Here is a 25,629-nt window from a genome sequence, read left to right on the forward strand (position 1 = left end):
GGTCTGTGTCAGATTACGCACTACAGTACAAGGATAGTTTACAGGGTTTTGTTAGAAACCACGTACTGTTTTTAATATTCAAAGGTTACACTATTGAAGAATATCGATAAAATATGTTATTGATTCATGTATGGTGTTGTGTTTTCATTGAACATATCAATATTTACTCCTATTTTCCGTGTCACAGGTATACTTGTGGACAGGGCTTCTGTACCTCTGTTTTTTTCAATGATCATAAGGTTAATCTATTATGATTAGTGATGTGGCATTCATAAAAGCGGTTTCTGTGTCGGATTTGTTTATTTCATAGAAATAACAAGAGGCCCATGGGCCACATCACTCACCTGAGTAACCTTAGCTATGCTTTTCTTCAGCTGTTTTGTTTTGAACGGTTTTTTCCTTATTTATTCCCATGAAAACTTTTGACCCATATTGTGTCCCCCATTCTAGCCCTAAAGGGTCACGACATAACTGAACTTGAATTTACATAACATGGGGATGCCTCAATACCAATATCAATGACTAACATGACTTTGCTGTTCTGGAGAAGAGGTCTTTATTGTATACACGCATTATGTTAAATTCGATCCATTCCAACCCCAGGGTCAAAAACTTGAATAAAGATAAACTTGAATCCATTAAGAACGTTTGCGTTTTGATTTAATGTGACCCTACTACATGTACTTATGAAAATAATTTGTTTTAAAATAATTTCCCGTATGTTTCCATTTAAAAAGTTGATCTCCTATTGTGGCCCCACCCTACCGCTGGGCCCCTAAATCGAACAAAATTGAATCTGAAATAACTGCATATCAATAAGATATTTTACAAAATATTCTTATGTAAAACTTTGATTCCCTTAGCTCCAACCAACCACCGGGAATCCCGTCTTCAACAAGCATGATTTGAACAGCATGGGTATGCTTGTATATCAATATGATTAATCATGACAATGCTGTGAATGAGACAAATTTTTTTAAAGATATACAGTAAAACTCTGATATAGCGAATTTCTGGGGACACTCCATAAAAATTCGCTATAAACGTTATTCGCTATACGTTTATAGCGAATTCATAATTCAAATATAACGAATTCGTTATAAAACTTTTTTATTCAACATGTATACCAGTTATATAAGAAAGCAGCAATCGATATACTAGCGTTTGTATTGTAAGAGAAATGAAGCCTATATATTTTCGAGAAGAAATATTTTTATACCAGAAATATACACATTGATTTATATATGATAATTTATCTTGATAGATTATTAAGTCATGCAAGAACATGTCGAGAGAGAAATGTCAACAAACGTTTGCGCAATACATACATGTACAGTCTATTGCAATCGTCATTTACTTGTTGCTTTACACAAATAAATGAGTGTACGATAAAATAAATGCAATCAATAATAGTAAACAATACCGACAATATATTTCCTAAACATATGTGCAAGTATTGTTTTGCGTTAACAACCTTTCATGAAAAAATACAAACAGAAATGTCGGAATAAGTGTGGATCCTTTATGTCAATGGAAAACGATTGTTAAAAATCACGGAGTTGAAAATGAAAAAAATAAATTCGTTATAAAAAGTCAATTTTACGTTCAATTTTAATTCTAGGGGAATAGGAATTTACTTCGTTATATCCGTAAATTCGCTATATCCGTGTTCGTTATAGACGCAGATTTTTATATAGAATGTATAAAGAATTTGCCGGGGAAATCGTTTTCACTTCGCTATAGCCGTAATTTCGCTATATCCGTGTTCGCTTTATTCGAGTTTTACTGTATACCAATGTAAATCTTTAACCCCTTATTATGGCCCAACCCTACTTCCGGGGGCCACAATATGACGAAATTGGAATCTGCACTACCTGGGGATGTTTGCTTATCAAAATGACTAATCATGGTCCTGCCGTTCTTGAAAAGATCTTTCATTTACATTCCTATGTAGCGGGGATTTTTGCATATTAATGCGACTAATTATGGTCTGTTCTTGAGAAGGTTTTTAACGTTTTTCTTGTAGACATGTATCTGCATGTAAAACTTAGATCTCCTATCATGGATACATTTACTCCACCGGGAACCATAATTTAAACAGACTTGAATCTACAATATGTCGGGAAGCTTGCATGTAAACTACTTTTCTGGCCCAGTGGTTCTTGATAAGAAAATTTTTAATGACCTCATCCTATGTCACGAAGTATGCCGGCGTGGAATCTCGTAATTCAAACCCTCATGTATTTTCAAAAAGTGAAATTTATTTCTTAAATTTACATTCTATCTTCAATTTTACGGAATTCTCAGCGGTTAAAATAGTCGTACTATATCTATCAAGATTCATACGCGCATTGTTTACAACTGCGAAGCATTCATGAGAAAATGACTATCATTACAATTGTAAATATATCAAAAGTGAAAACATAAGAAATGGAAATATATCAATAATGATACTTCTCTGTCTTTGAAAACTATTTTATGTACGCGACTTACAGAGGGCTAATGCAAACCACAATTTAAACAAAAAATATTTATGTTTATGTTAAAGTAAAAATGCAAATGAGCTATTCTTTTTTCTTTGGAGATTTGAAAGCTACTTAATGACAATTGAATATTATCTCACACGTGAACTCTGTCAGAATGAACCACAATGATGGACCTAATGCAGGTAAAAAAAAAAAGCTTCGATATAAAAAGGTGAAGGTTTATAAACAGTTTGCTTTACAGAGTACGTTTAATGGAAATCTCTACTGCTTGTAAAATAGTCTTGGTGGTTATCAAGAAGTCGTGGCAGAATTTGATATTTGCGTCAATAAGTTTCGTTTTTCTTTGTGATACTTTGCCGCCAATTGCCTTCTGAAATCGCATGTGTAAGGAGGTTCCGAATAAAAGTTTAGATAATACATGTATATGTTTTAAACAAAACGAAAATCAAAATGCGGCAAATAGCTACAACACTTCGTGTCGAAGGGGCAATATTCATTAGACTGGTACTATAAATAAAACAGCTTATTAAATCAATAGCAACAAATCAAATGGTACGATAATGTTAAATTATATACATGTGTATATAACACTTTATATCACTTTACAATCACTGTGTACAAGTGTAACTAACAAGATTTTTGCTTTACCGAGAATTGAATATTTTACGTTTGAAAATTAACAATTCACAAAAGCTTTCAACGGATGTGATTACAATATAAACTGTAGTAAATCAGAGAGCATGTCGGAGTAAAAGAGAACACACACGGTTATTGGGACATTGACTTTAAATATGAATTTAGTTGCAGGATAAATATAATTAAATCTTTTTGAAAATATTGTGTAGACGATATACGAAATTCAAACAAGAGAAGGCTTTCAGAGAACTGTTCAAATAATAATAATTTTTAGGTGTAAAATTTCAGTCAGTTTCACTTTCGATTTTTCAATAAATTACTTCTAAAAATGTCTGCAATGCTGTGACTTAACATTTCTGAGTAAATGTTTGGTTTTTTAGATAAACTTGAATTTTATATTTCAAAACTTGGTTAGTGCGAACATAAAGTTTCATAACAAACTATGTCCCCATCCCCTTATTCGATAAAAATTTTCAAGTGCATAAAATGATCCCCAACCTTCGTGTTAATGACCTTGAAAGTCACCCCCTGCTATATCTCTTCTAAGCAAGTATTCATTCATGTACCAAGGTTCATAAAAAGTTTAGAATATGAAAGTTTTCGTCATTTAATGAAATTTAGAACAATTACAGGGAGTATTCGGAAAATAAAAAACGATTTAAGATGATCTGAAATGGTGTTGTTAATACTAAAGTGTATAAGACTTTAATAATTTGAATAATAAAATCATGCAAATGGAAAATACTAATATATACTCATTACACCAGAAAATGATAACATCATATAACCGAAAGCCCTGGTATATGATATTAAGAATTGATATATCACAGCTGCTGCTGTTCATCAAAACAAAAGAAAATTCTACATCTGGCGTATTGTTCTTCCGATGAACATTTCGTTTTGTTTTTTTCATTTCTCGGGCTTGGTGTGGGTATTCAACTGTTACGAAAGCTTGCTTCTATTTCGATTTTACATACATATATACATACAGGTATAAAGGTATATGCTTACTTATTCATAAGTTTTCAGTTACAAAGCATGACAAAATGGTGATCAGAAATGTATTTGTAGATCAAAAGTAACCAACAAAAAGATAAGCGCTTGTAAACATTGTGCTAAATAATAGAACGGATCCAGAAAATTTTCGAAGGGGTGGGGAGTTGCGATCTAAGATGGTGCCTTTTCAGCCCGAAAAAAGGAAGATTTCAGACCCTAAAATGGCATAAAATTACAATTTGTGCTACACATGTTCAATCAAAGAGAGAAAGGCTGCAACCTCCTGATCCGCTACTGCATAATCACGGTATACGCTAGTCCATACAGAGGGCGAATAAAAAAAAATACGAATATTGTCTTTTAAGTTTTCTCCCAAACTCTGAAGTCTTGTCGAGGAACAGCATATGATACCCACGGCTGATATTAGCCTTGGGTATCCGACGATAGACGAATAATACGACATGGTGAAAATAAAATGATGTAGATGCGCATTATCTAAAGCAAATAGACATATCTGGAAAGAAATTCAAATGTTCTACATGGAACATGCAAGTTTCTTTCCCTAACCAAGATACACCAAATGTTACATGTACACTTTGAGTATCAGGTGCTTTATGTTTCAAGTAATATAGATGTATAAAGTATACGTACATCCGCAAGAAAATATTACGAGCTAAATATGGAAGAGTATCAAAATGAAGTAAAAGCATATTCCTATTGAAACAGAACATGAGGTTGTATCACATGGTACAACTCTGTTATATTTATGCGTAAGAGCAAACTACTTACCATTATGCCTCTATAGCTTCCAATAATTTTTTAGACTGATAGCAAGTCGTTGGTGGGACGCTAGTTCCCCAATCTAAGTAGATCCTTAATAATTGATGTCTTGTAGTTGCTTAATTATATTTTGCCTCTAAAAGATCTGGCATTGGCTGCGTGTTTCAAACGGTATTCATAGCGAGGCGCTATAATCGACCTGTGCGTAGATCATCCAATGTTAATTGTTAATTGCATGCCAGTTTGCATCGAAACTTGGAAATTTTTCCCAAGATTGTTTAAAAGTACTGAAATTGGAAGGTCTATTTAAAATACATACCCATTTGAGATTTCATCGCGCGTTGGAGTGCTAGAGAAAACAATCAATGCTATGTGTATTTATTCGTAAGAACATGAGCATCACTGCTATACTTTTTCGTTACCAAAGGAAGAACGGGTCTCCGAAGATTTGATCAACAGAAACCAACGAGATAAGCTCAATATTTCAGACATGAGGAATGGAAGTATTGTTTAATAATTCATATCTTGTATTCATTTCTACGAAGTCTACACCATCAATCTGGAAGCATAATCCAGAATTTATGATAATCCTTTATAAACTTGATTTATCTGACGGAAAATCGGTTTTTGGCAAAAATAGGTGGTTTTTATTGATTATGAGAAAAAGGGTTAATGAAACAAAAGCCTGTTTGATACCGTCTTCGCTAAATACCATGCACTCGTTCAGTCGACGGATAGGTATGTTTTCGTATTATAGAGTTATGAGGCATCTCAAAGTTCACAAAAAATCCCTAATATGTTTCATTTAAAACTAGTTAATAGAGATTTCAACATCAAATCCTGAAACATCAGCATTTTTTAAACATAATGAAAAGTGAATATAACGAACAGTGATCAATCTCATAACTCCTACAAGCAATACAAAATAGATAGTTAGGCAAACACGGACCCCTGGACACACCAGAGGTAGGATCAGGTGCATAGGAGGAGTAAGCATCCCCTGTTGACCGGTCACACCCGCCGTGAGCCCTACATTCTCATCAGGTAAACGGAGTCAACCGTAGTCAAAATCAGTGTGCTAAGAACGGCTTAACAATCGGTATGAAACACGTCAGACAGTATTTGACCCAATGATAGTATTTGCAAACTAGATCGTTATAAACGACCATAGAATTTGCGAAATGCTGACTTTAATCGAGACTGATGAAACTCCTGTACTATTAACCTGTTTGTCAGTAGCTTGTCTCGATTCAAAAACTGACTATACGCAGAACAAGCTCTTGCGTATCGAATCAGTTGAGAGACATAAACACCATACGCAGGTGACAATGTAATATCGCTACATAAACACGGGAAGTCGACGAATGGAGAAGCTGAAATCATCCCGTTTGTAATACAGTTGAGTTGTCAGTTTTGCCATTAATGTCTACTTTCAATAAAATATCTAAGTATGAAGCAGAAGTGGACGACTCTGTGGTGTATTTTATTTCGATCCCACAACGATATATCGAATCGACATATGAATGAAAGTTATTATTGTTAAAAGACAAAACGTCGTCGAGATATCTAAATGTCGAATTGAAGGCCACAGCAAGAGATTTTTTCTTTTCATGTAGAAGTTTTTTTTAAAAATAAATTCTGCTTCATATGAATATAAAAACATGTCAGCCGAAAAGGAGCACAACTCGTGCCCATGGGAATTCCAACAGACTGTTGGAAGATCCGAACACCAAAGAAAACGAAGACACCGTCAACTAGGGACTCTAGCATGTTTTTTATTTCAGCTTCAGAATACTTTTACGTGAATTTCGAGGAACTATGTCAGAGATTACTTTTGTAAGAGTAATCAATCAATTAAGGTAGCACAAATTATATACCTAATTACTATGCTGAAAAAACTATAACGAAACCGTCAAGTTTCACCTTATACATATACCATGTGTCTTGGAGCATAGCTACAGGCCTGTAGCTTTCTGGCAATATCTAACTTAAAGATTCCCTGGCGAAGATTATACAAACACGCCACTAGCCATTTTAATACAATTTAAAAATCATGTAATACCTATCTGGGTGGCATAACATAAATACGGAATGATATATAAAATGGCCCCACTAAACTTTTGATGTACATAATTTGAATGTTCACCATGAAAAGGTGAAGATAACGAACAGTGATCAATTTGATAACTCCTATAAAGGTGAAGATAACGAACAGTGATCAGTCTCGTAACTCCTATAAAGGTGAAGATAACGAACAGTGATCAATTTCATAACTTCTATAAAGGTGAAGATAACGAAGTGATCAGTCTCGTAACTCATATAAAGGTGAAAATAACGAACAGTGATCAATTTCATAACTCCTACAAAGGTGAAGATAACGAACAGTGATCAATCTCTAACTCCTATAAAGGTGAAGATAACGAACAGTGATCAATTTCATAACTCCTATAAAGGTGAAGATAACGAACAGTGATCAGTCTCGTAACTCCTATAAAGGTGAAGATAACGAACAGTGATCAATCGCATAACTCTTATAAAGGTGAAGATAGCAGTGATCAATATCATAACTCCTATAAAGGTGAAGATAACGAACAGTGATCAATTTGATAACTCCTATAAAGGTGAAGATACCGAACAGTGATCAGTCTCGTAACTCCTATAAAGGTGAAGATAACGAACAGTGATCAATTTCATAACTCCTATAAAGGTGAAGATAACGAACAGTGATCAGTCTCGTAACTCCTATAAAGGTGAAGATAACGAACAGTGATCAGTCTCGTAACTCCTATGAGGATTGCAAATTCAAGAGTAGCGTAAATATGAATTATTATTAATTCATAAGTTACCTCCATGTTATCGTCTTTCCACTGATGATAAACAGGCATTATATACTAGCGGAAAAAAGAAACGGTGCATTATTTGATATATGAAAAATATTAAAAATTAACAATGAACAAATTTTATTTTTTGTAATATTGTTAACAAAGGTATTCGTTACAACATTTCATAATCCATTGATGTTAACGTCGAATAACGTCAATTTCAGCACACTTGAAAGACACTGGTATTCGAACTTGAATTAACAAAGTTAATAACGCGTGTGACCACCATTTGCATTCACGCATGCTTGACAACGGTGCCTCATTGATGCCACTAAAGTGTTCAGAAATGTTTGAGGGATGTTGTTCCAGATGTTGGTTAAATCCTGACCTAAATCAGCCAATGTCACTGGCTGATTTGGTAAACGGCGTAGACGTCGTTCCATTTCATCCCAGACGTGCTCGATCGGCGATAAATTGGAGGAAACAGCTGGCCAAGGCAAGACATCGACATTCTGTTGAACAAAAAAGTCCCTGACTACACGTGCAACATGTGGCCTTGTGTTGTCTTGCTACAGAGTAATGTGATTTTGCTGTCTCTGTATGAAGGGTATCACATGGCGCTGAATAATTTCGTCTCGATAGCGTACGCCGGTGAGATTTCCATTGACAATTTGTAGAGGGATCCTTCCACGTGCTTTTATTCCACCCCACACCATAACGCTACCTCCACCGAATTGTCGACGTTGCACAACACAAGCGTCCTGGTATCGCTCCCCAACGCGACGATACACTCTACAACGGCCGTCACTGCTATCCAAATGAAATCTGGATTCATCAGTGAACATAATATTGGCCCAGTCCTGTATTCTTAATCGCAGATGTCGTCTGCACCACGCTACTCCAGGAATGCTACGAGCAGTCAAACTTGCTGTCTGGAAACGATTTCTCAGGTGCATAAGTCTAATGTGGTTGTCCTGTCGACGCGACGTCACACGAGGACGCCCAGAACGTGGTCCATCCCGAGTGTTACCAGATTGTTGGAAACGTCTCCATAATGACTGGATAGGGTTCCGATGAACTCCAAAGTGTCTTGCTACGGTATTTTGTACCATTCCAGCTTGAAGCATCCCAACAGCACGATTACGTTGGTTTTCGCTGAGTCGTGGCATGACAGAAGGGTAAATTTTGTCAAAACTAACCTTTTACACTTCTTACTCCAAACAGTATTGGCCAGTAAAACTCGTGCGTATGAACACTTCAATAAACAACATGTGTTCACTAAACATGAAAAAGTCAGTGCATCTGAGTCGGGTACTATCCGATATTGTTCAAAAACATCACCTTTATCGATTATTTAGATTTTATAAATATAAATTTTATAAATATAACAATAAATATAGAAAAATTATACCAAATTTTATAATACAGTTTCTTTTTTCCGCTAGTATGTCTCTACTTTTAAAATAAACAAAATGTACTTTATTTTCCTTTACCCCATATTTGCTTTTATACATTGTGATGATGTGTACTTGGATATCTTGCCAACAGGTTGTATTGTGTTAGGGACATGATGGGCTTTCAAAGAATATCCCAATGGGGTATCACATATCCAGATCATGGCCTAAAACAGGGACCCCTGGGCATATCAGAGGTGGGATCAGGTGCCTAGTAGGAGTAAGCATCCCCTGTCGACCGGTCACACTGGCCGTGAGCCCTATATCTTGATCAGGTAAATGGAGTAATCCGTACTCAATCAGTTTGTAAAGAACAGCATAATAATTAGTATAAAACACGTCACACAGTATTTGACCCAATGGCAGGTTGTTGTATCATCAAATTAACTATGATAATCATTTAAGTATTTTTAAAACCTTTACGGTTTTAAATGAATAGTAAACAGTAAACACTGTTAACTTAAACTGTCAATTTGACAATATTACATGTATCTCAATGCACCAAATGCTTTTGAATGATTAGATTACGAGGCATTGTAAACATATTCAAACGTCAAAATACGTGTCAACAATTTAAAAGTTTTCTGTCCTTATATATAAGTGAGTCACCCAGTTGGTGAATCTCCTTCCTGACGATGTACTCACCATTATGATCATCTTCTGTAAGAAAGTATGTCTTCTTTGGTCTATCTCCGGAATTACTAGCCTTCTTGCCACGAATTACACGCTCAACGTGACCCTTTTCCCACGCTTCCTGTAGTCTGCATTTTTGACAATCCTACTGACGATGACCCTTCTATTCACAACGATGACACTAAGTCTCTGTTTTATGTGGGTTTTTTGTTGTTGACGTTTTTGATTTACAGTTTTTAGCTTGGATTTAGTTTACAGATGATAATCCCCGTTGCATCTTGGGAAGCTGTATCCATAGCAACACGTTTCCAGTGCTTTGGTAAGTGTCAGTTGGGTGATGGTCAGTAACTTCTGAAGAGAACGCAGTCTACAAACCAAGGGTCTTTCAATGTATCATCCAAAGCTTTTCCAAACCCCCAATGTTTGATAACTTACCTACACGTACCTGGGTGAAAAAGTCTATCACACTCTCGTCTGGTTTCTGGTCCCTTTTGTGGAAACATTTGGTTGTTTTACGTCGCAAAATTAACACTCATACTGAAACGTCACCAGCTGTAGGTGAAGTACCACAGACCTATGCTTAGCACTTAGACCAGTTAGGGTTCTTTAACATCGCAACGCCTGCCGCGACACGGGATATCCGTTTCTAATGTCATATCCGAAAGATCCGTGATTCTCACTAAATGACGAGTGTTTGGCGACGGAGCAATCACTACTTATGTTTACGTCTTAGATTGGGGCTCAAAATCACGACCTCCTGGATACGAAGCCCTACCACTGAGCAACCGCTACCCGTTTGTCTCTCTGCTATAGCGATTAGCTTTGGAATTAAATGGTTATTTAGCACATCGACTGTTTCCTGATAGGTTTCGTTGGTTGTCTGGCGCAGTCATGTCTCTCAACTAACTGTACGTTGGGCCTCTGATTACACTCAGCAACACCGGCACTTTCTTGCCAGCGTCTACAACGTTAGCTAGAAAATACTGTTCCAATCTTCTACGTAAGATTTCCACTTATCTCTTGAGTCATCAAATGTGTCTATTTTCCCAATGAGCGAGGTTGTCACGTTGAAAAAAAAAATCGAGTCACCTCATATAAAGTGAATTCAAAATACAGGCTTGCACGACGTTGCAACGAAAATGAACGCTTGCAAAATGAATGTCCCAATGTTTCTTAATGACTTTATGTTTTCCTCGTCGTTGTGTATTTTTAAAGATGCCTTGGTAAAGATTATACAAACACGTCACTATTATCTATAATACGAAACCTATTTGGGTTACATAATATAAATCCGGAATGATACACAACAAACATGTCCCAATATTTTCCCAGAGAGTTACAGATCTGCGCAGCTACTTGGAGTACTGCATTTTAGATTAAGAATGTGCTTAAAACTTTAAGGCGTACTCGTTCAATGACATCAAGATTTTCAAAATCCCAAATTGCACAACCTGTAAAATGGGTAAAGAAATCTACGGTAACGAAACCTACCGAAACGAAATCTAACAAAACAGATTGTATAACCGAACTCTTTAATTATAGTACATGTTTTAATAAATGGTAAAATGGGCAAGCATCTCATGTCCTTGTGAAAGCTGCAACATATAAAAGAAATTCGCCTCCCTTTTGGTGTGGTCTGAAGGGACGGGGCTAAGCACAAAGTAAATATCCGTAGTTGATTTAATTATACCAGGTTTTGTTGGTTGTACAAAATAGACAAACAAGTTCTAATAATAAATTGGCGTAAATGTTTATAAATATATAATAGAGCTATCTCTAGACTTAACTGCATATCAATGATAATTTCTTATTACATGTATATATATCTTACCGAATTGTATTCGTATAATATAGCACTGTATAATTCTTTCATGATCGAAAGTACTCGCACCTCGATCGGCAGTTAGAAATAAAATAAGATGTTGTGTGTGCTCCTGCTTTCTCAGACACCGGCTTCTTCAGCTTACCGATGTTCAGTCAACCCGAAAGACCGCATCAAAGGGGAAATAAATCTCATGTATATGTGGCAACTTTCACAAGCACCCGAGATGTTCGCACATATTACCATTTTGTATCATTATGATGAAAGATTTCAGTAAAACAATATGTTTCGTTTCGGTAGGTTTCGTGTTTGTTTTCGATTCGCATTTTACAGCCTGGCACCCCAACCATAGAGTAAAACTGCTACGGCTAACTTACCCTACATATCAAACTAACACTGGAAAGGTAAATGAAATTGTCCGACTTTTTCATCACATCATGCATACAGTGTTTCTTTCAGGCGCGTAGAATCTTTGGGGTAACTATCCCTTTTTTGACAATGCTTATTTTCCTTAATTTCAAATGCAAAATAAAAATATATTAAGGAACTGGTACCCAACTATTTTTGAAAGAAATGGAAGTCTGGGTAAAATATGAGGTAAATTTGGGTGTTTCCCCCATTTTTGTGAAAAATAACATGTGACCTTTTTTGCCTGTCAAGAATTTTAGACAAGTTCTCCTCCGGCTTCCCATCCCCCTTGAAAAACGATGCTACGTACTTGTCTTTGGTTTGCGAAAAGAACGTGATCTAGAAACATAATGCCCAAGTACTTGAATATTCTGTGACGTTTTGGTATCCTTATTGAAGTATACCTAATACGTTGGTTTCGATATATGTCCGAGTTATTTCCCTTTATTGAACCCTCGTACACAGTAAGGCACGAAATACTGTTTATATGCGGGAGTGGGACAAATACCATTCACTGCATAAATGAATGTGCTCAGTAAGTTTCTCATCCGTAGTTTCATCACCCAAATTCGAAATGATACACGGATTAAGTAAAAAATAAGTTTTCAGGAAGTAATTAAATACATTATTGGAATTTTCATTATATCACGTTATTTGGATGTTCGTACGCATCATATCTAGGGTATTACGTGCAAATGATGCGTAAAATGATGCTTACTCCTCCTAGGCACCTGATCCCACTTCTGGTGTGTCCAGGGGTCCATATTTGCCCAACTATCTATTTTGTATTGATTGTGGGATTTATGAGATTGATCACTGTTCGTTATCTTCACCTTGCAAATTACATTGTTTTTATGTTTCCACTTTAGTATAACATATCTTTCAAAAAGTATCTTATATTTCCTATATTTATATATTTAAACAGAAGCCGCTTTAAATACATTTTAATCGTCTTCCTTACTGACTGTAGTTCCACTCTGTCCCACTTACATGTAGGCATTCAAAGTTCCACTAAATGCACCTCCTACACAGAAGAGCTCTTTTATCGAACCTGGCGTTTTCTGGTGATGTGCATAAATGGCAATACATGTAGGACGTCACATACAAATAATTAAATCCTAGAGGTAAACTTGCTTCTTTGGTATTGGGTGGCCTTTTGAGGACATGTATTAATGCCATAATTAAAGTGTCATCAGCATTAAATGTTTAAAACTCTTAGATACAAGTGTAAATCGTTTTCTATTGCACCTAGCTATACTATGAAAGCTGAACAAAGTTTTCACAATTTTCTAAATCTATAAGGACGCCCGATACACTACACACCGAAAATACAGAAGAGTTTCAGCAGTTTGAGTGATCTGCCCCGATTAACGATTGCTAATGCTTCTTGTTGTTTTTTTTAATAGAGGATATACACTTTAGTAGTCAAGAAGTATTACCAACTAGAACCGATCGCGGTAGCCCAGTGGTAGAGCGTTCGCTTCGAAACCGGGAGGTCATACCATTAAGTTAATTCGAGACCCGCATCTGCCATGCCGCGTCAAACTTAGGATGTAAATATAGACAGCAATTGCTCCGTTGCCAAACACTCAGCATTTAAAAGTGAGAATCACGGGTCTTTCGGATATGAACTTAAAAACGGAAGATCGGTTTTGCGAAATGCATTGGCACGTTCAATAACCCTCACTGCTACAGCCAGAGCTTAGCATCGGTCTAAATTTGTGGTACTTCACCTACAGCTGGTGACATTTCAAAATTTGAGAAATAGTCTCGACGGGACGTAAAACAGCCAACCAACCAACTTACTAGAAATCTGTGATAAGAGAGAATTTAATCTTGTTAATTCGGGTTCGAATCCTATTGGGGAGAGTTTTACAGTTTTTTGTATTCTGTTTTGCAAAAATCTTAAAATTTCAAAGACCTTTTCTCACATAAGCCAGCACGAATACTCTGTCTATACTTTGGTTGTGTCATTTCATTATTGCTTGAGTGACATATCAGACCTAATTTAAGTTCATTTCCAACAAAACATTTTCGCTTAATGTTTCAGGTTCCTTAATAATGAAATTAAAAATGGTGACAAATCTTTGCCCTGACACCCCCCCTACATTACATATAAAGAACTCAGGACACATGCCTTGGAGGTTGATTGACTTTAACACCCTTGTACATATTTGTAATAGACTTGAAAATTTACCCGTGACATACAACAGCACATGTATTAAGCAGGCTTGATTCTCACGATCGGCAATGGTTGTATGTCAGATGGCAATGTGACTTTCCTCCGGGTGCTCCGTCAGTGACCCCTTAGCACAAAGATCCCTGCCAACGAGAAACATTAATATAAGTTATAGAGCTTGTAGATCGTTACGGTAAAATACAGCTTAAACTTTATACAATGTTGAAAAACTTTAATAAATGGGTAGAAAAAGTGATAAAGTTGACAAAATATGTTCCTTTACTGTGCTGTCAAAACTTGTGATTTTACCACATTTAAGCTTTATTACAGCTGAAATGATTTCTTTACTTATTGTACAGCCAACAATTTCGCAAAAGTGGTTTAATCAAACCAGACAAGCATTATGTTATCTGTCAATATATGTCATAACTGATAAAAGTAAATTCAATCTGAATGTCTGCATTACTGACATATGATGTTTGATAAACATTTCCCCCATTCACCGAGTTAGAATTAAAGTTGAAAACAATCGTTTAAATGATTATACATGTACATGTAATAGATTCGAACACTACATCTTTAGGGTAAAATCCAATCATGTATATGTATATGCATTCCTTATCAACAATTTAAAAAGACATCATAATGAATTGAACTGGCAGAGATTGATCTAGTCTATTACAATTGTCTTTATTGAATTTGATGTTAAGGGTGCCCTGGTGGGAAATCGTCCTGCATTCTTTGCAATGAACCTATCACAGACCGTCGCGTCTTGATGGTGAGCTTATACTTGTTCCTTGCACTCTTAGTGCTTGACCTTGCCAGATGCAATTATTTCAATTTGTCGTAATAAATCGATTCAGTACGATGTAAAGCACGACAAAGACAGTATTAATTGTCACTCTCAAAGGAAATCTCACGAGATCAATAACTAACAACACCTTTTTATTGTACATTCTTAAGAAGCAGAACTCGAGTTTGTTCAAAAACTTATACATGAGAAGGAAAAATGTTGCTGTGGCCATCAACTCCACATTTAGTTCTTTCGACGACGTTTTATCTATTAACAATCATTTTCATTCATATGTCGATTCGAAATATCCCTGTGAACTCGAAATAAAAGACACCACAGTTTCATCCACATCTGCTTAGATGTTTTATTTAAAATAAATATTAACGGCAAACTAACAACTCAACTTTATGACAAACAGGATGATTTCAGCTTCTCCATCGTAAACTTCCAATATTCATGTAGCAATATTCCACTATCGCCTGCATTTGGTGTTTATATATCTCAACTGATTACATGTAGATAAACAAAAGCTTGTTCTACGTATGATCAGTTTTTATATCGAGGCAGGCTACTAACTAACAAATTGATGTTACAGGGGTTTCAACAGACTCGTTTAAAGTCAGCATTTCGCAAATTCTATGGTCGATATAATGATCTAGTTAGCCAATACCACCTACATATATCATTGGGTCAATGTTTCATACCGATTGTTAGGCCGTTCTTGGCACACTGATTTTGACTACGGATAATTCCGTTTACCTGATGAAGGTACATGTATAAGGCTCACGGCGGGTGTGACTGGTATACAGGCGGCCGTTTCACTAAACGATCGTAGATCGTAAACGTAGACTTAAATGTGAACGTAGCACGTAAGACCGTTTCACTAAAAGTTACGATTTGCGATTTACGATCAGTATTGATCGTAACCCTACGAGTGGTCTAGGGTTATCGTAAGTGTTCCTACATGCACGTAAATGAGCAATATGGCCGCCATGCTGGCCCCGCCTGAGATCATTTTGTGGTAGTATTTACCTGACCGAGTTTGTTTATACTTTGTAGGAAGAAAACAATCACAATGACTTGCAGTCTGCTTTTGCACAAAAATATTGTACAGTCCGAGCCCGAACCTTAAATCAATTAGAGTTGTCCTTCTTTGTTATGCACACCCACAAAAATGTCAGTCTCACAGGGGTCAAGTTCGTTTTGGGCCCGGGCTCTGTGATACCACAAATATAGTAAATTCATTGTATCATAGAGTTCGGGTCCAAAACGGGCCTAGCCCTTGTTACCAGTTTGCTGAAATAAATATAAAGACAATGCAAGATCGAATTCATATTTTAAAAAGTGAGGGGGGGGGGGGGGGTAGTCAATATATCAAACTTTGCATGTAATAATAACGAGAACAGATATTGGGGGGGGGGGGGTATAGTTACATATTCCTGCATCACCGTTAGATCACATGTATATTTAACATTAGAGGGGTTCCAAGACATTATTATTCTCATGTTCAGAAATTAAATTTCTTTAGAAACAGTTGATTTAATGATCCAAGACGTTGCGATTCCACGTACTCAGTTTTTCCCCCCCGTCAGATCAATACCTTTGATGCAACTGACTAACTGCATAATACATGCACATTTTAAGGAAAATATGATAATAAAATGATTTGGTAATGGGAGAGGGGTTAAAATCCCAATTTTGCAAGTGGATCGTTTCTGTGCTTTTATGAAGGTCGTTAGAAATTAAACATACAGACTAGACCTATATGTATACACAGACAAGGGAAGGGTCATTATCGGACCCTTGGGGTTCCGACCCCTTTTTATAAAGTGAAGTGCACTCCCGTGGGGATCCGGGTTAGAATAGGTCCTCAGAACCTCTTGCTTATCGTAGGAGGCGACTAAATGGGGCGGTCCTTCGGATGAGACTGCAAACACTGAGGTCCCGTGTCACAGCAGGTGTGGCACGACAAAGATCCCTCCCTGCCCAATGGCCGTAAGCGCCGAGTATAGGCCTAAAATTTGTAGCCCTTCACCGGCAATGGTGACGTCTCCATATTAGTGAAAATTTACGAGAGGGAAGTTAAACAATATAAAAATCAATCATCATAAAGTGTAATATCAATAATAATTTTTAATAAATGATCTAGATTATACATCATCACGTAAAGACAGAAGTTATCATATGCTTACATGCCTAAACGGAAAAAATATATATAAAAGACAAACGCATGTGGAAAATAAATTTCAAGTCATTTTAGGGACAATTGAGCCCATGATTTGTTTGAAATTTATACAAATAAGTGAATAGATATTCATTAGTGTTACAGTTTATTTTACAACAATGATTAAACGCCGGAGTACGTACATATCCATGGTTTGATGCAGGGTAAAATTTCCTATACTTGTGTGCAATTTTATTTTCATTTTATTATTTCCTTTTATCAATATAATTTCATTTTCTTATTCATTTTTTTTAATCCGTTGAAGATAGTTTACTTATTGATGGAAATTTGGCTCACATGAGCAGATCGATACATGGCATTTAAAATTCTAAAATGTAATTCTTTTATGTTTTTTCTTATATCACCCCCCCCCCCCAACCCAATTTTAGTTACATGAAAGTCAATAAAAAATATTCTATCAATTGTTTAAACATTCTAGGAATTTTCTTTACGTTACACTAGAGATCGGGCTCAAAATTTCCATTATTTTTGTTGACAACTTGCATGGGTTACTGCAGACGATAAGGATATGTTTAAAACCATGAAGAAATAATGAATGAATATTTCTTTCCATTATAGGATTAATTTTAAATCTACCTCCATAGAGAAAAGAGTTCTAAAAAGTCAGACGTAAATCGCAATCGTAAGTGTTACGACTACGTTAGGTTTCGTGAAACGCTCGTATACGTGCGAGTCAAATGATCTTAAACGTAATCGTACGTTTACGATCTACGATCGCTTAGTGAAACGGCCGCCAGGGGATGCTTACTCCTCCTAGGCACCAGGCGGCCGTTTCACTAACCAATCGTAGATCGTAAACGTACGATTACGTTTAAGATCATTTGACTCGCACGTATACGAGCGTTTCACGAAACCTATCGTAGTCGTAACACTTACGATTGCGATTTACGTCTGACTTTTTAGAACTCTTTTCTCTATGGAGGTAGATTTAAAATTAATCCTACCATGGAAAGAAATGTCCATTCATTATTTTCTCATGGTATTAAACATATCCTTATCGTCTGCAGTAACCCATGCAAGTTGTCAACAAAAATAATGGAAATTTTGAGCCCGATCTCTAGTGTAACGTTTAAACAATTGATAGGATAATTTTTATTGACTTTCATGTAACTAAAAGTTTGGAAAAAATGATATGAGAAATAACATAAAAGATTTACATTTTAGAGTTTTAAAGGCCAAGAAAACTATGTTCAAAGGATTAAAAAAAGAAATAATCAAGGACTCAAATTTATTTTCCCCACGCGTTTGTATTATATATATATATATATATATATATATATATATATATATATATATATATTCCGTTTAGGTATGTAAGCATAAGCTAACTTCCATCTACGTGATGATGTATATTCCAGATCATTTATTAAAAATTATTATTAATATTGCACTGCCGGTGAAGGGCTGCAAAATTTAGCCCTATACTCGGCGCTTACGGCCATTGAGCCATTCTCTTCCACAGAGTTATCGGTCCTTCATCTCCCTTATATAAGGGAGAGAAAGGACCGATAACTCTGTGGAAGAGAATGCCATTGAGCAGGGAGGGATCTTTATCGTGCCACACCTGCTGTGACACGGGACCTCAGTGTTTGTAGTCTCATCCGAAGGACCGCCCCATTTAGTCGCCTCTTACGACAAGCAAGAGGTACTGAGGACCTATTCTATCCTGGATCCCCACGGGATTGCACTTTATAACAAGGGGTCAGAACCCCAAGGATCCGATAATGACCTATCCCTTTTCTGTATATACATATAGGTCTAGGTTTGTATGTTTAATTTCTAACGACCTTCATAAAACTACAGAAACGTTCCACTTGCAAAATTGGGATTTTAACCCCTCTCCCATTACCAAATCATGTTATTATCACATTTTCCTTAAAATTTGTAATGTTTATCATTCGAATGTTCATGTATTATGTAGTTAGTCAGTTGCATCAAATGCATTGATCTGACGAGAAAATAATAACTGAGTCCGTCGAATCGCAACGTCTCGGATTTAAATGAACTGTTTCTTTAAAAAACTTAATTTCTAAACATGTCTATGAGAATTACTTGAATTCTGCCTAATTTAAATATACATATACACTAACGGTGATGCAGGGACATGTAGCAATAACCCCCTCCCCATATTACTTTTCTAGCAACTGTTCTCGTTATCATTACATGCAAAGTTTGATATATGGACTACACACCCCCCTCCTCACTTTTTAAAATATGAATTCATTGCCTTTACATTTACTTCAGCAGACTGGTCACAGGGGCTAGGCCCGTTTTGGACCCGAACTCTGTAACACAATGAATTTACTATATCTGTGGTATCACAGAGCCCGGACCCAAAACGGGCTTGACCTCTGTGAGACTGGCATTTCTGTGGGTGTGCGTAACAAAGAAGGACAACTCTAATGTTGATTTAAGATTCGGGCTCGGACTGTACAATATTTTTGTGCAAAAGCAGACTGCAAGTCATTGTGATTGTTTTCTTCCTACAAAGTATAAACAAACTCAGTCAGGTAGGCTAAATACTACCACAAAATGATCTCAGGCGGGCCAGCATGGCGGCCATATTGCTCATTTACGTGCATGTAGGAGCACTTACGATAGCCCTAGCCCACTCGTAGGGTTACGATCAATATTGATCGTAAATCTCAAATCGTAACTTTTAGTGAAACGGTCTTACGTGCTACGTTCACATTTAAGTCTACGTTTACGATCTACGATCGTTTAGTGAAACGGCCGCCTGATCCCATCTTTGCTGTTTGATCATCGTTCGTTATCTTTCATACGTAACCACACATTTATGAAAGCTATCAAAAATGGAAAAAAAAAACAAAAAAACACTACTCAACTTTGTAAAATGAAGAGCTCAAGGGAAGAATAAAAAGTGTTTATAGCTAGGTTCGATTCTGACACCTTGAAGGTCACAAGATGATAAAAGTGATTATATAATCGACCAAACCATTGTTTTATATCCCCCCAACAGAAATAAAGTAGACATTCAATCTTTTATCCAAAGTTTGTAATTCTTTGTTTCTGTTTTATGGCAATAGGGTTAAAAAATACGAAAGCCGATTAGGATCACTTAGAAAACCAAAAACCAAAAAATATCTGTAAAGGCGTAATGATGCGAACTAAAGGCGTTATAACGCAAAATAAAGGTATAATAACGCAAAGCAAAGTCGTGATAACGCAAATGAAAGACGCAATAAAGCAAAACAAAGGCGTAACAACACGGATTTAAAAGGCGTAATAATGCATAACAAAGGCGTTAGAACGCGAAAAAAAGGCGTAATAACGCGAGTGAAAGGCGTACAAACGTGAAAGAAAGGCGTATTAACGCGAAAGATAAGCGTTATTAAGCGAATGAAAGGTGTAATAACGCGAAACAAAAGCGTATAAACGCGAATCAAAGGCGCAATAACGCGAATGAAAGGCGTATTAACGCGGATTCAGAAGGTGTTATAACGCGAGAAAGGCAATCTATAAACGGTGTATGTTGAATATTATGTTATGGTGCATTGTGTAGACTGTTGAATATTATGTTATGGTGCATTGTGTAGACTGCTCGATACAAACAATCAATATAACCATTTTTCGAGTTTTGATTCAGTAACAAAGAAATTCTAGTGATATTAGCTCATTCAGATGGAATTATCATTAGCATTTTCACATGATTGAAAAGGTGGTACCCCTACAGCCCTATACTGAGGGCGGAAAACGGGAGTCCTAGGGGTCGCCTATCTTGCCTTATTACTCCTTTTGTGGACTCCTCAGCGAATAAGTTTTTATTAACCTTCATTATGACCTACATGATGTAAAGTTGGTACTTTCAGTTAAGCTCATTTATACCCTTAAAGGCCTACGTGAGCCCTTTTAAGGGTTCTATATATTTGACTTTGTTGTTCTCTATCCCCTTTATCTGTTTTGTTTCACTCGATCACCCCATATTTAATCATTAGAGAGGTCTGAAATGTGGCTTCACCTTCGGGAGGCCCCAGGTGGTGCCCCTACAGCCCCATACTACGGGCGGAAAACGATAGTCCTAGGGATTCCCTATCTTGTTTTCATTGCGTTATTACGCCTTTACACTATAAAACATTATATATAATGTAGGGATGTCAATTTTACTCCGATAGCCTAGTCGAATATTCGGAGACTTAAGTCGAGCGATAGTCGAGTACTCGGTAACACCCCCCCCCCCCCCCCCCCCCCCCCCCCCCCCCCCCGGACTGACAGGATACCTAAGTCATCCGTCACACCTCAGCGCACACGGATAGGCGATTTCACGGGATGAAAAAAAAACCTGACGATAACGACTGTTTATCTGGATAGCGGTTTAAAAATTTGTTCATTTGAATAAAAGACATCGTATTAATTGCACATAGCTAGAACAATGTCATACAATATTAGGTCAGGCGAGCTTGAGTTTATTTATATTCAAGTACGCTAGTATAAAAAGTACATCAGCATACAATATAAGACATATTTATGTTTATGGATTTTTATTTCATTTCATTATCCCTTTTATGCTAAATATACATAGGGCATGTTTTTTTCTGAAAAATTGGGGGGAGGGGGGGTTGCGCTGTGCATTTTTCCCAAGGCATTTAACCCAACTTTGAGGGTGTGCGTTATATACGAGGGCGCCTTATACATTAGACCCATAATTAATTTATCACATGGGCCTAGTTCCAACCGAATCACTGACTCGTGACAGAGAAGTAGATAAACGGTAATTTTTATTTTGATAATGAAATGTAAGCAACAATCAAAATACACTTACGCATAAAAAGAAACAAGCAAACATGTTTATAGATAAGGTCTTTCCAATGTACATGCAAGTACAATGTACGATTTAATTATTCTTGTTAAAAAATTGGTCGACATTATTGGATGAAAGCCTATTCTAAGTTTTGCCACCAATTGTCCAGTCGATGAAAAAAATCTTCCTGAAGGTATCGAGGAGTCCGACACGGCTAAGAATGCCAGGGAATGAAAGCTAAGAATGCCAGGGAATGAAAGCTAAGAATGCCAGGGAATGAAAGCTAAGAATACCAGGGAATGAAAGCTAAGAATACCAGGGAATGAAAGCTAAGAATGCCAGGGAATGAAAGCTAAGAATACCAGGGAATGAAAGCTAAGAATGCCAGGGAATGAAAGCGGCTAAGAATGCCAGGGAATGAAAGCGGCTAAGAATGCCAGGGAATGAAAGCTAAGAATGCCAGGGAATGAAAGCTAAGAATGCCAGGGAATGAAAGCTAAGAATGCCAGGGAATGAAAGCTAAGAATGCCAGGGAATGAAAGCTAAGAATGCCAGGGAATGAAAGCTAAGAATGCCAGGGAATGAAAGCGGGCTAAGAATGCCAGGGAATGAAAGCTAAGAATGCCAGGGAATGAAAGCGGGCTAAGAATGCCAGGGAATGAAAGCTAAGAATGCCAGGGAATGAAAGCGGTTTTCCTTCGTAGACCATCAACTTGGGATACGATTTTTCGGAGAGGTAAATTTTTAATTCACAGTCGTGAAGATTCTTCCCCTCTTCGGGAGAATTTTGACGAAGATTTTAACAATGATTCTGACGGATGTATGATACAACATGTTTGTTGTCCCTTCACAGAATGCAAGTTCAGATTCACATTATGTACATATCATCGTTTTTTCATCATGAGATCGTTTAAAGTATATCCAAATTGTAGATTTCGGAGGCATGTTTACAGACCGACACCCAAACTCAAATGATTTATTTGCACATGAACGAATTAAAACCGGTTTGACTTTATCCTTACATGATTTTTTACTCACAAAAAAACACTAAAGCGTTTATTATTAAAAAGCTATTTTTAAAGAGTTACTCGACTATGAAAAATTTAGTCAATGATCGGTATGACCAAGCGATAGTCGAGTACTCGAGTACTCATTGACATCCCTAATATAATACATTTCAAAGGCGCAATAACGCCTTTCCATTCACGTCATAATGTCCTTTCATTCGCGATGTTGCGCCTTTTTTTTGCGTTATCATACGTTTTCACTTCGCATTATAATGCCTTTCAAATGCGTAATTACGACTTTTGATTTGCGTTATTATGCCATTTGAATCGCATTATCACGCTATTTCTGAAAGACGTTTTTTTAAAACGCCTTTTTACTTCGCATTATTACGCCTTTTATTCACGTTATTGCTGTAAGCTTCTCTTTCGCGTTAATACGCCTTTGTTTCGTCTTATTACGGCTTTCATTCGCGTTATTACGCATTTCTTTGTGCTATAACGCATTTGTAATTACGCCTTTGTTTTGCGTTATTACGTCTTTCATTTGCGTTATCACGCTTTTGCTTCGCGTTATTATACCTTTATTTTGCGTTATAACGCCTTCGATTCGCATTATTACGTCTTTAAAAATATTTTTTTGTTTTTAAAGTGATCCTGATCGCCTTCCGTAAGAAAAATTGTCAAATGTTTTATATTAACGACTGGGAATTCCGACAGAAATGAAAACTAAGAAATGAATTTTATTTTTGAAAATACATGAGGGTATGAACTGCAGATCCGCTTCGAGGTGAAGAGTCGCAGTTCATACTATCATGCATTGTCAAAACTGTTATTACAGGCATATAAAGCGCTATATAAATGTATAAAACTGTTATTACATGCATATAAAGCGCTATATAAATGTATAAAACTGTTATTACATGCATATAAAGCGCTATATAAATGCATAATAATAATGATAATTTAAAATTGTTCTCTTGAGACACCTACTTGATACTTGATAGAATGTTGGGTGTTTTTGTGTAAATAATCGACAAGGATGGAAAAAAATGTTGAAGAGTGCATACATATGTATTACTTATTACCTCCCTTCCTGCTCCGTAGTCTTCTACTTTGGTCATTGAGCTTATATTTCTAATAGTTACATTCAAAGTACATACCATCCGGAGGGCGCGGTAAATATTCTACTTATGGGGTAGGTACATGTCAATAATTGCAGTGTAAACCTAACATTATCTCAAGATTTCGAGATATTTTCTCGTAATTTTGAGACCTTTTCTCACAATAACGATATAATTACTAAACGCTTCAGTCGACTTTCAACCGATTCACTGGTGCTGCTGATCCATCTGAATTGATAATGAAAGGTTAAGAGCCCGGATGTTTAGATACCAAAGGCTCCTAACTCATAAATGTCAAGGTTTTACGTAATTGTCCAAAATCAAGAATGTCATTGTTTCGAGTGAAAAGAAATATCATAATTGCACAAATGGGAAAAGGACTGGAGAAATATCATGGAAAAGGTCTACCAAAAGTGAAGGGTGTAATTCAATGAGGACCAATGTAAAGAAGTACAATTTATGACTTATAAAAGCAATTGGAACACACGGACACGCGTACTCACCCACCCACCAATATATATATATATATATATATATATATATATATATATATAAAATTGCATAAAATGTCCATGGTATAGGTAATTATATATATATATATATATATATATATATATATATATATGTAAGACTCCAAAGTGCGATGGTCGCTCCAAAGTGCGATGGTCACGCCAAAGTGCGATGGTCTGCGCCAAAGTGCGATGGTTTGTTAACATTACGGACGCCAAAGTGCGATGGTCACGCAAAAGTCCGATGGTGCGGAGTTCCAAACTCCCCGTCGAGGCCTCATTACGTCACCTACGAATAGACCTCTCCTATGTGACGCACCACAATATACAGATTTGTATATTGTGAGTCCGCGATTATCACGCAGACAAATTACACTAAAGAAGTAGTTCGCAATTAAAAGTTTGAAGATATTAATATTAAGAACATTAATATAAAAGTATGGATTTTATCTTAAACATAAAATGATCAAAAGATCATTAAAAAGTAGGGAGATTCTGTTCAAATTATTGTGTAAAGTAATGAACTTGATGTTTACGTTCTTGTTTTGAAAGTTGTTTACGTTTGACGTTATGTTTTTTCGTCATTCTACAGTGACGTCACAGTATACGCGGCCTAAGAAATCGCTATCTCATAATGCCTAAGTGGAAGAGTTTGTGAGCAAACGAACTCTGGTGGAAGTTTGGCGGAGTTCAGTAACGTTTGTGACGTCATGTCATTGTGACGTCATTCTTAACGTCTTTCAAAATGAAACCGAATAAATGCAACACGGACGATAGCAACGGCAAGGTTTACACTGTTGAGGATAGTGAGAACGGCAAAATACATTTGTTGTAGAACTATTTACTTCGCCCAAACATTCTTTAATTTATGATCATTTATTACTTGTGACGTACACGTAATAAAATCATGGGGATATGCGATAATGCAAAACATTCTTCACGATTTCGCGCTGGAAATTTTTTAAGACGACAACTAGAT

The 25,629-nt window shown here is 36.5% G+C and overlaps 1 protein-coding gene across 3 annotated transcripts in view; it reads right to left on the bottom strand.

Annotated features, from left to right (window-relative positions):
* LOC125649681 (calmodulin-like) overlaps positions 1 to 15,819 on the bottom strand; it is a 33,475-nt gene extending 17,656 nt beyond the window's left edge. The window contains exons 1-2 of one of the 3 annotated variants that reach the window (XM_056166781.1): positions 15,769 to 15,819; positions 14,235 to 14,359 (exon numbers count right to left, since the gene is read on the bottom strand). In XM_056166781.1, coding sequence (XP_056022756.1) covers positions 14,235 to 14,255 — 21 coding nt within the window. In that variant the 5' untranslated portion in view covers positions 14,256 to 14,359; positions 15,769 to 15,819. Of the gene's footprint in view, positions 1 to 4,907; positions 5,098 to 5,217; positions 5,249 to 9,819; positions 10,175 to 14,234; positions 14,363 to 15,768 lie in introns of those variants that run through there. The other 2 variants (XM_048877388.2, XM_048877389.2) reach the window with 2 other exon arrangements.
* Between the last annotated feature and the right edge of the window lie 9,810 nt (positions 15,820 to 25,629).

The sequence above is a fragment of the Ostrea edulis genome, chromosome 5 (genome assembly GCF_947568905.1).
Source record: "Ostrea edulis chromosome 5, xbOstEdul1.1, whole genome shotgun sequence".
NCBI classification, from domain to species: Eukaryota; Metazoa; Mollusca; class Bivalvia; order Ostreida; family Ostreidae; genus Ostrea; species Ostrea edulis.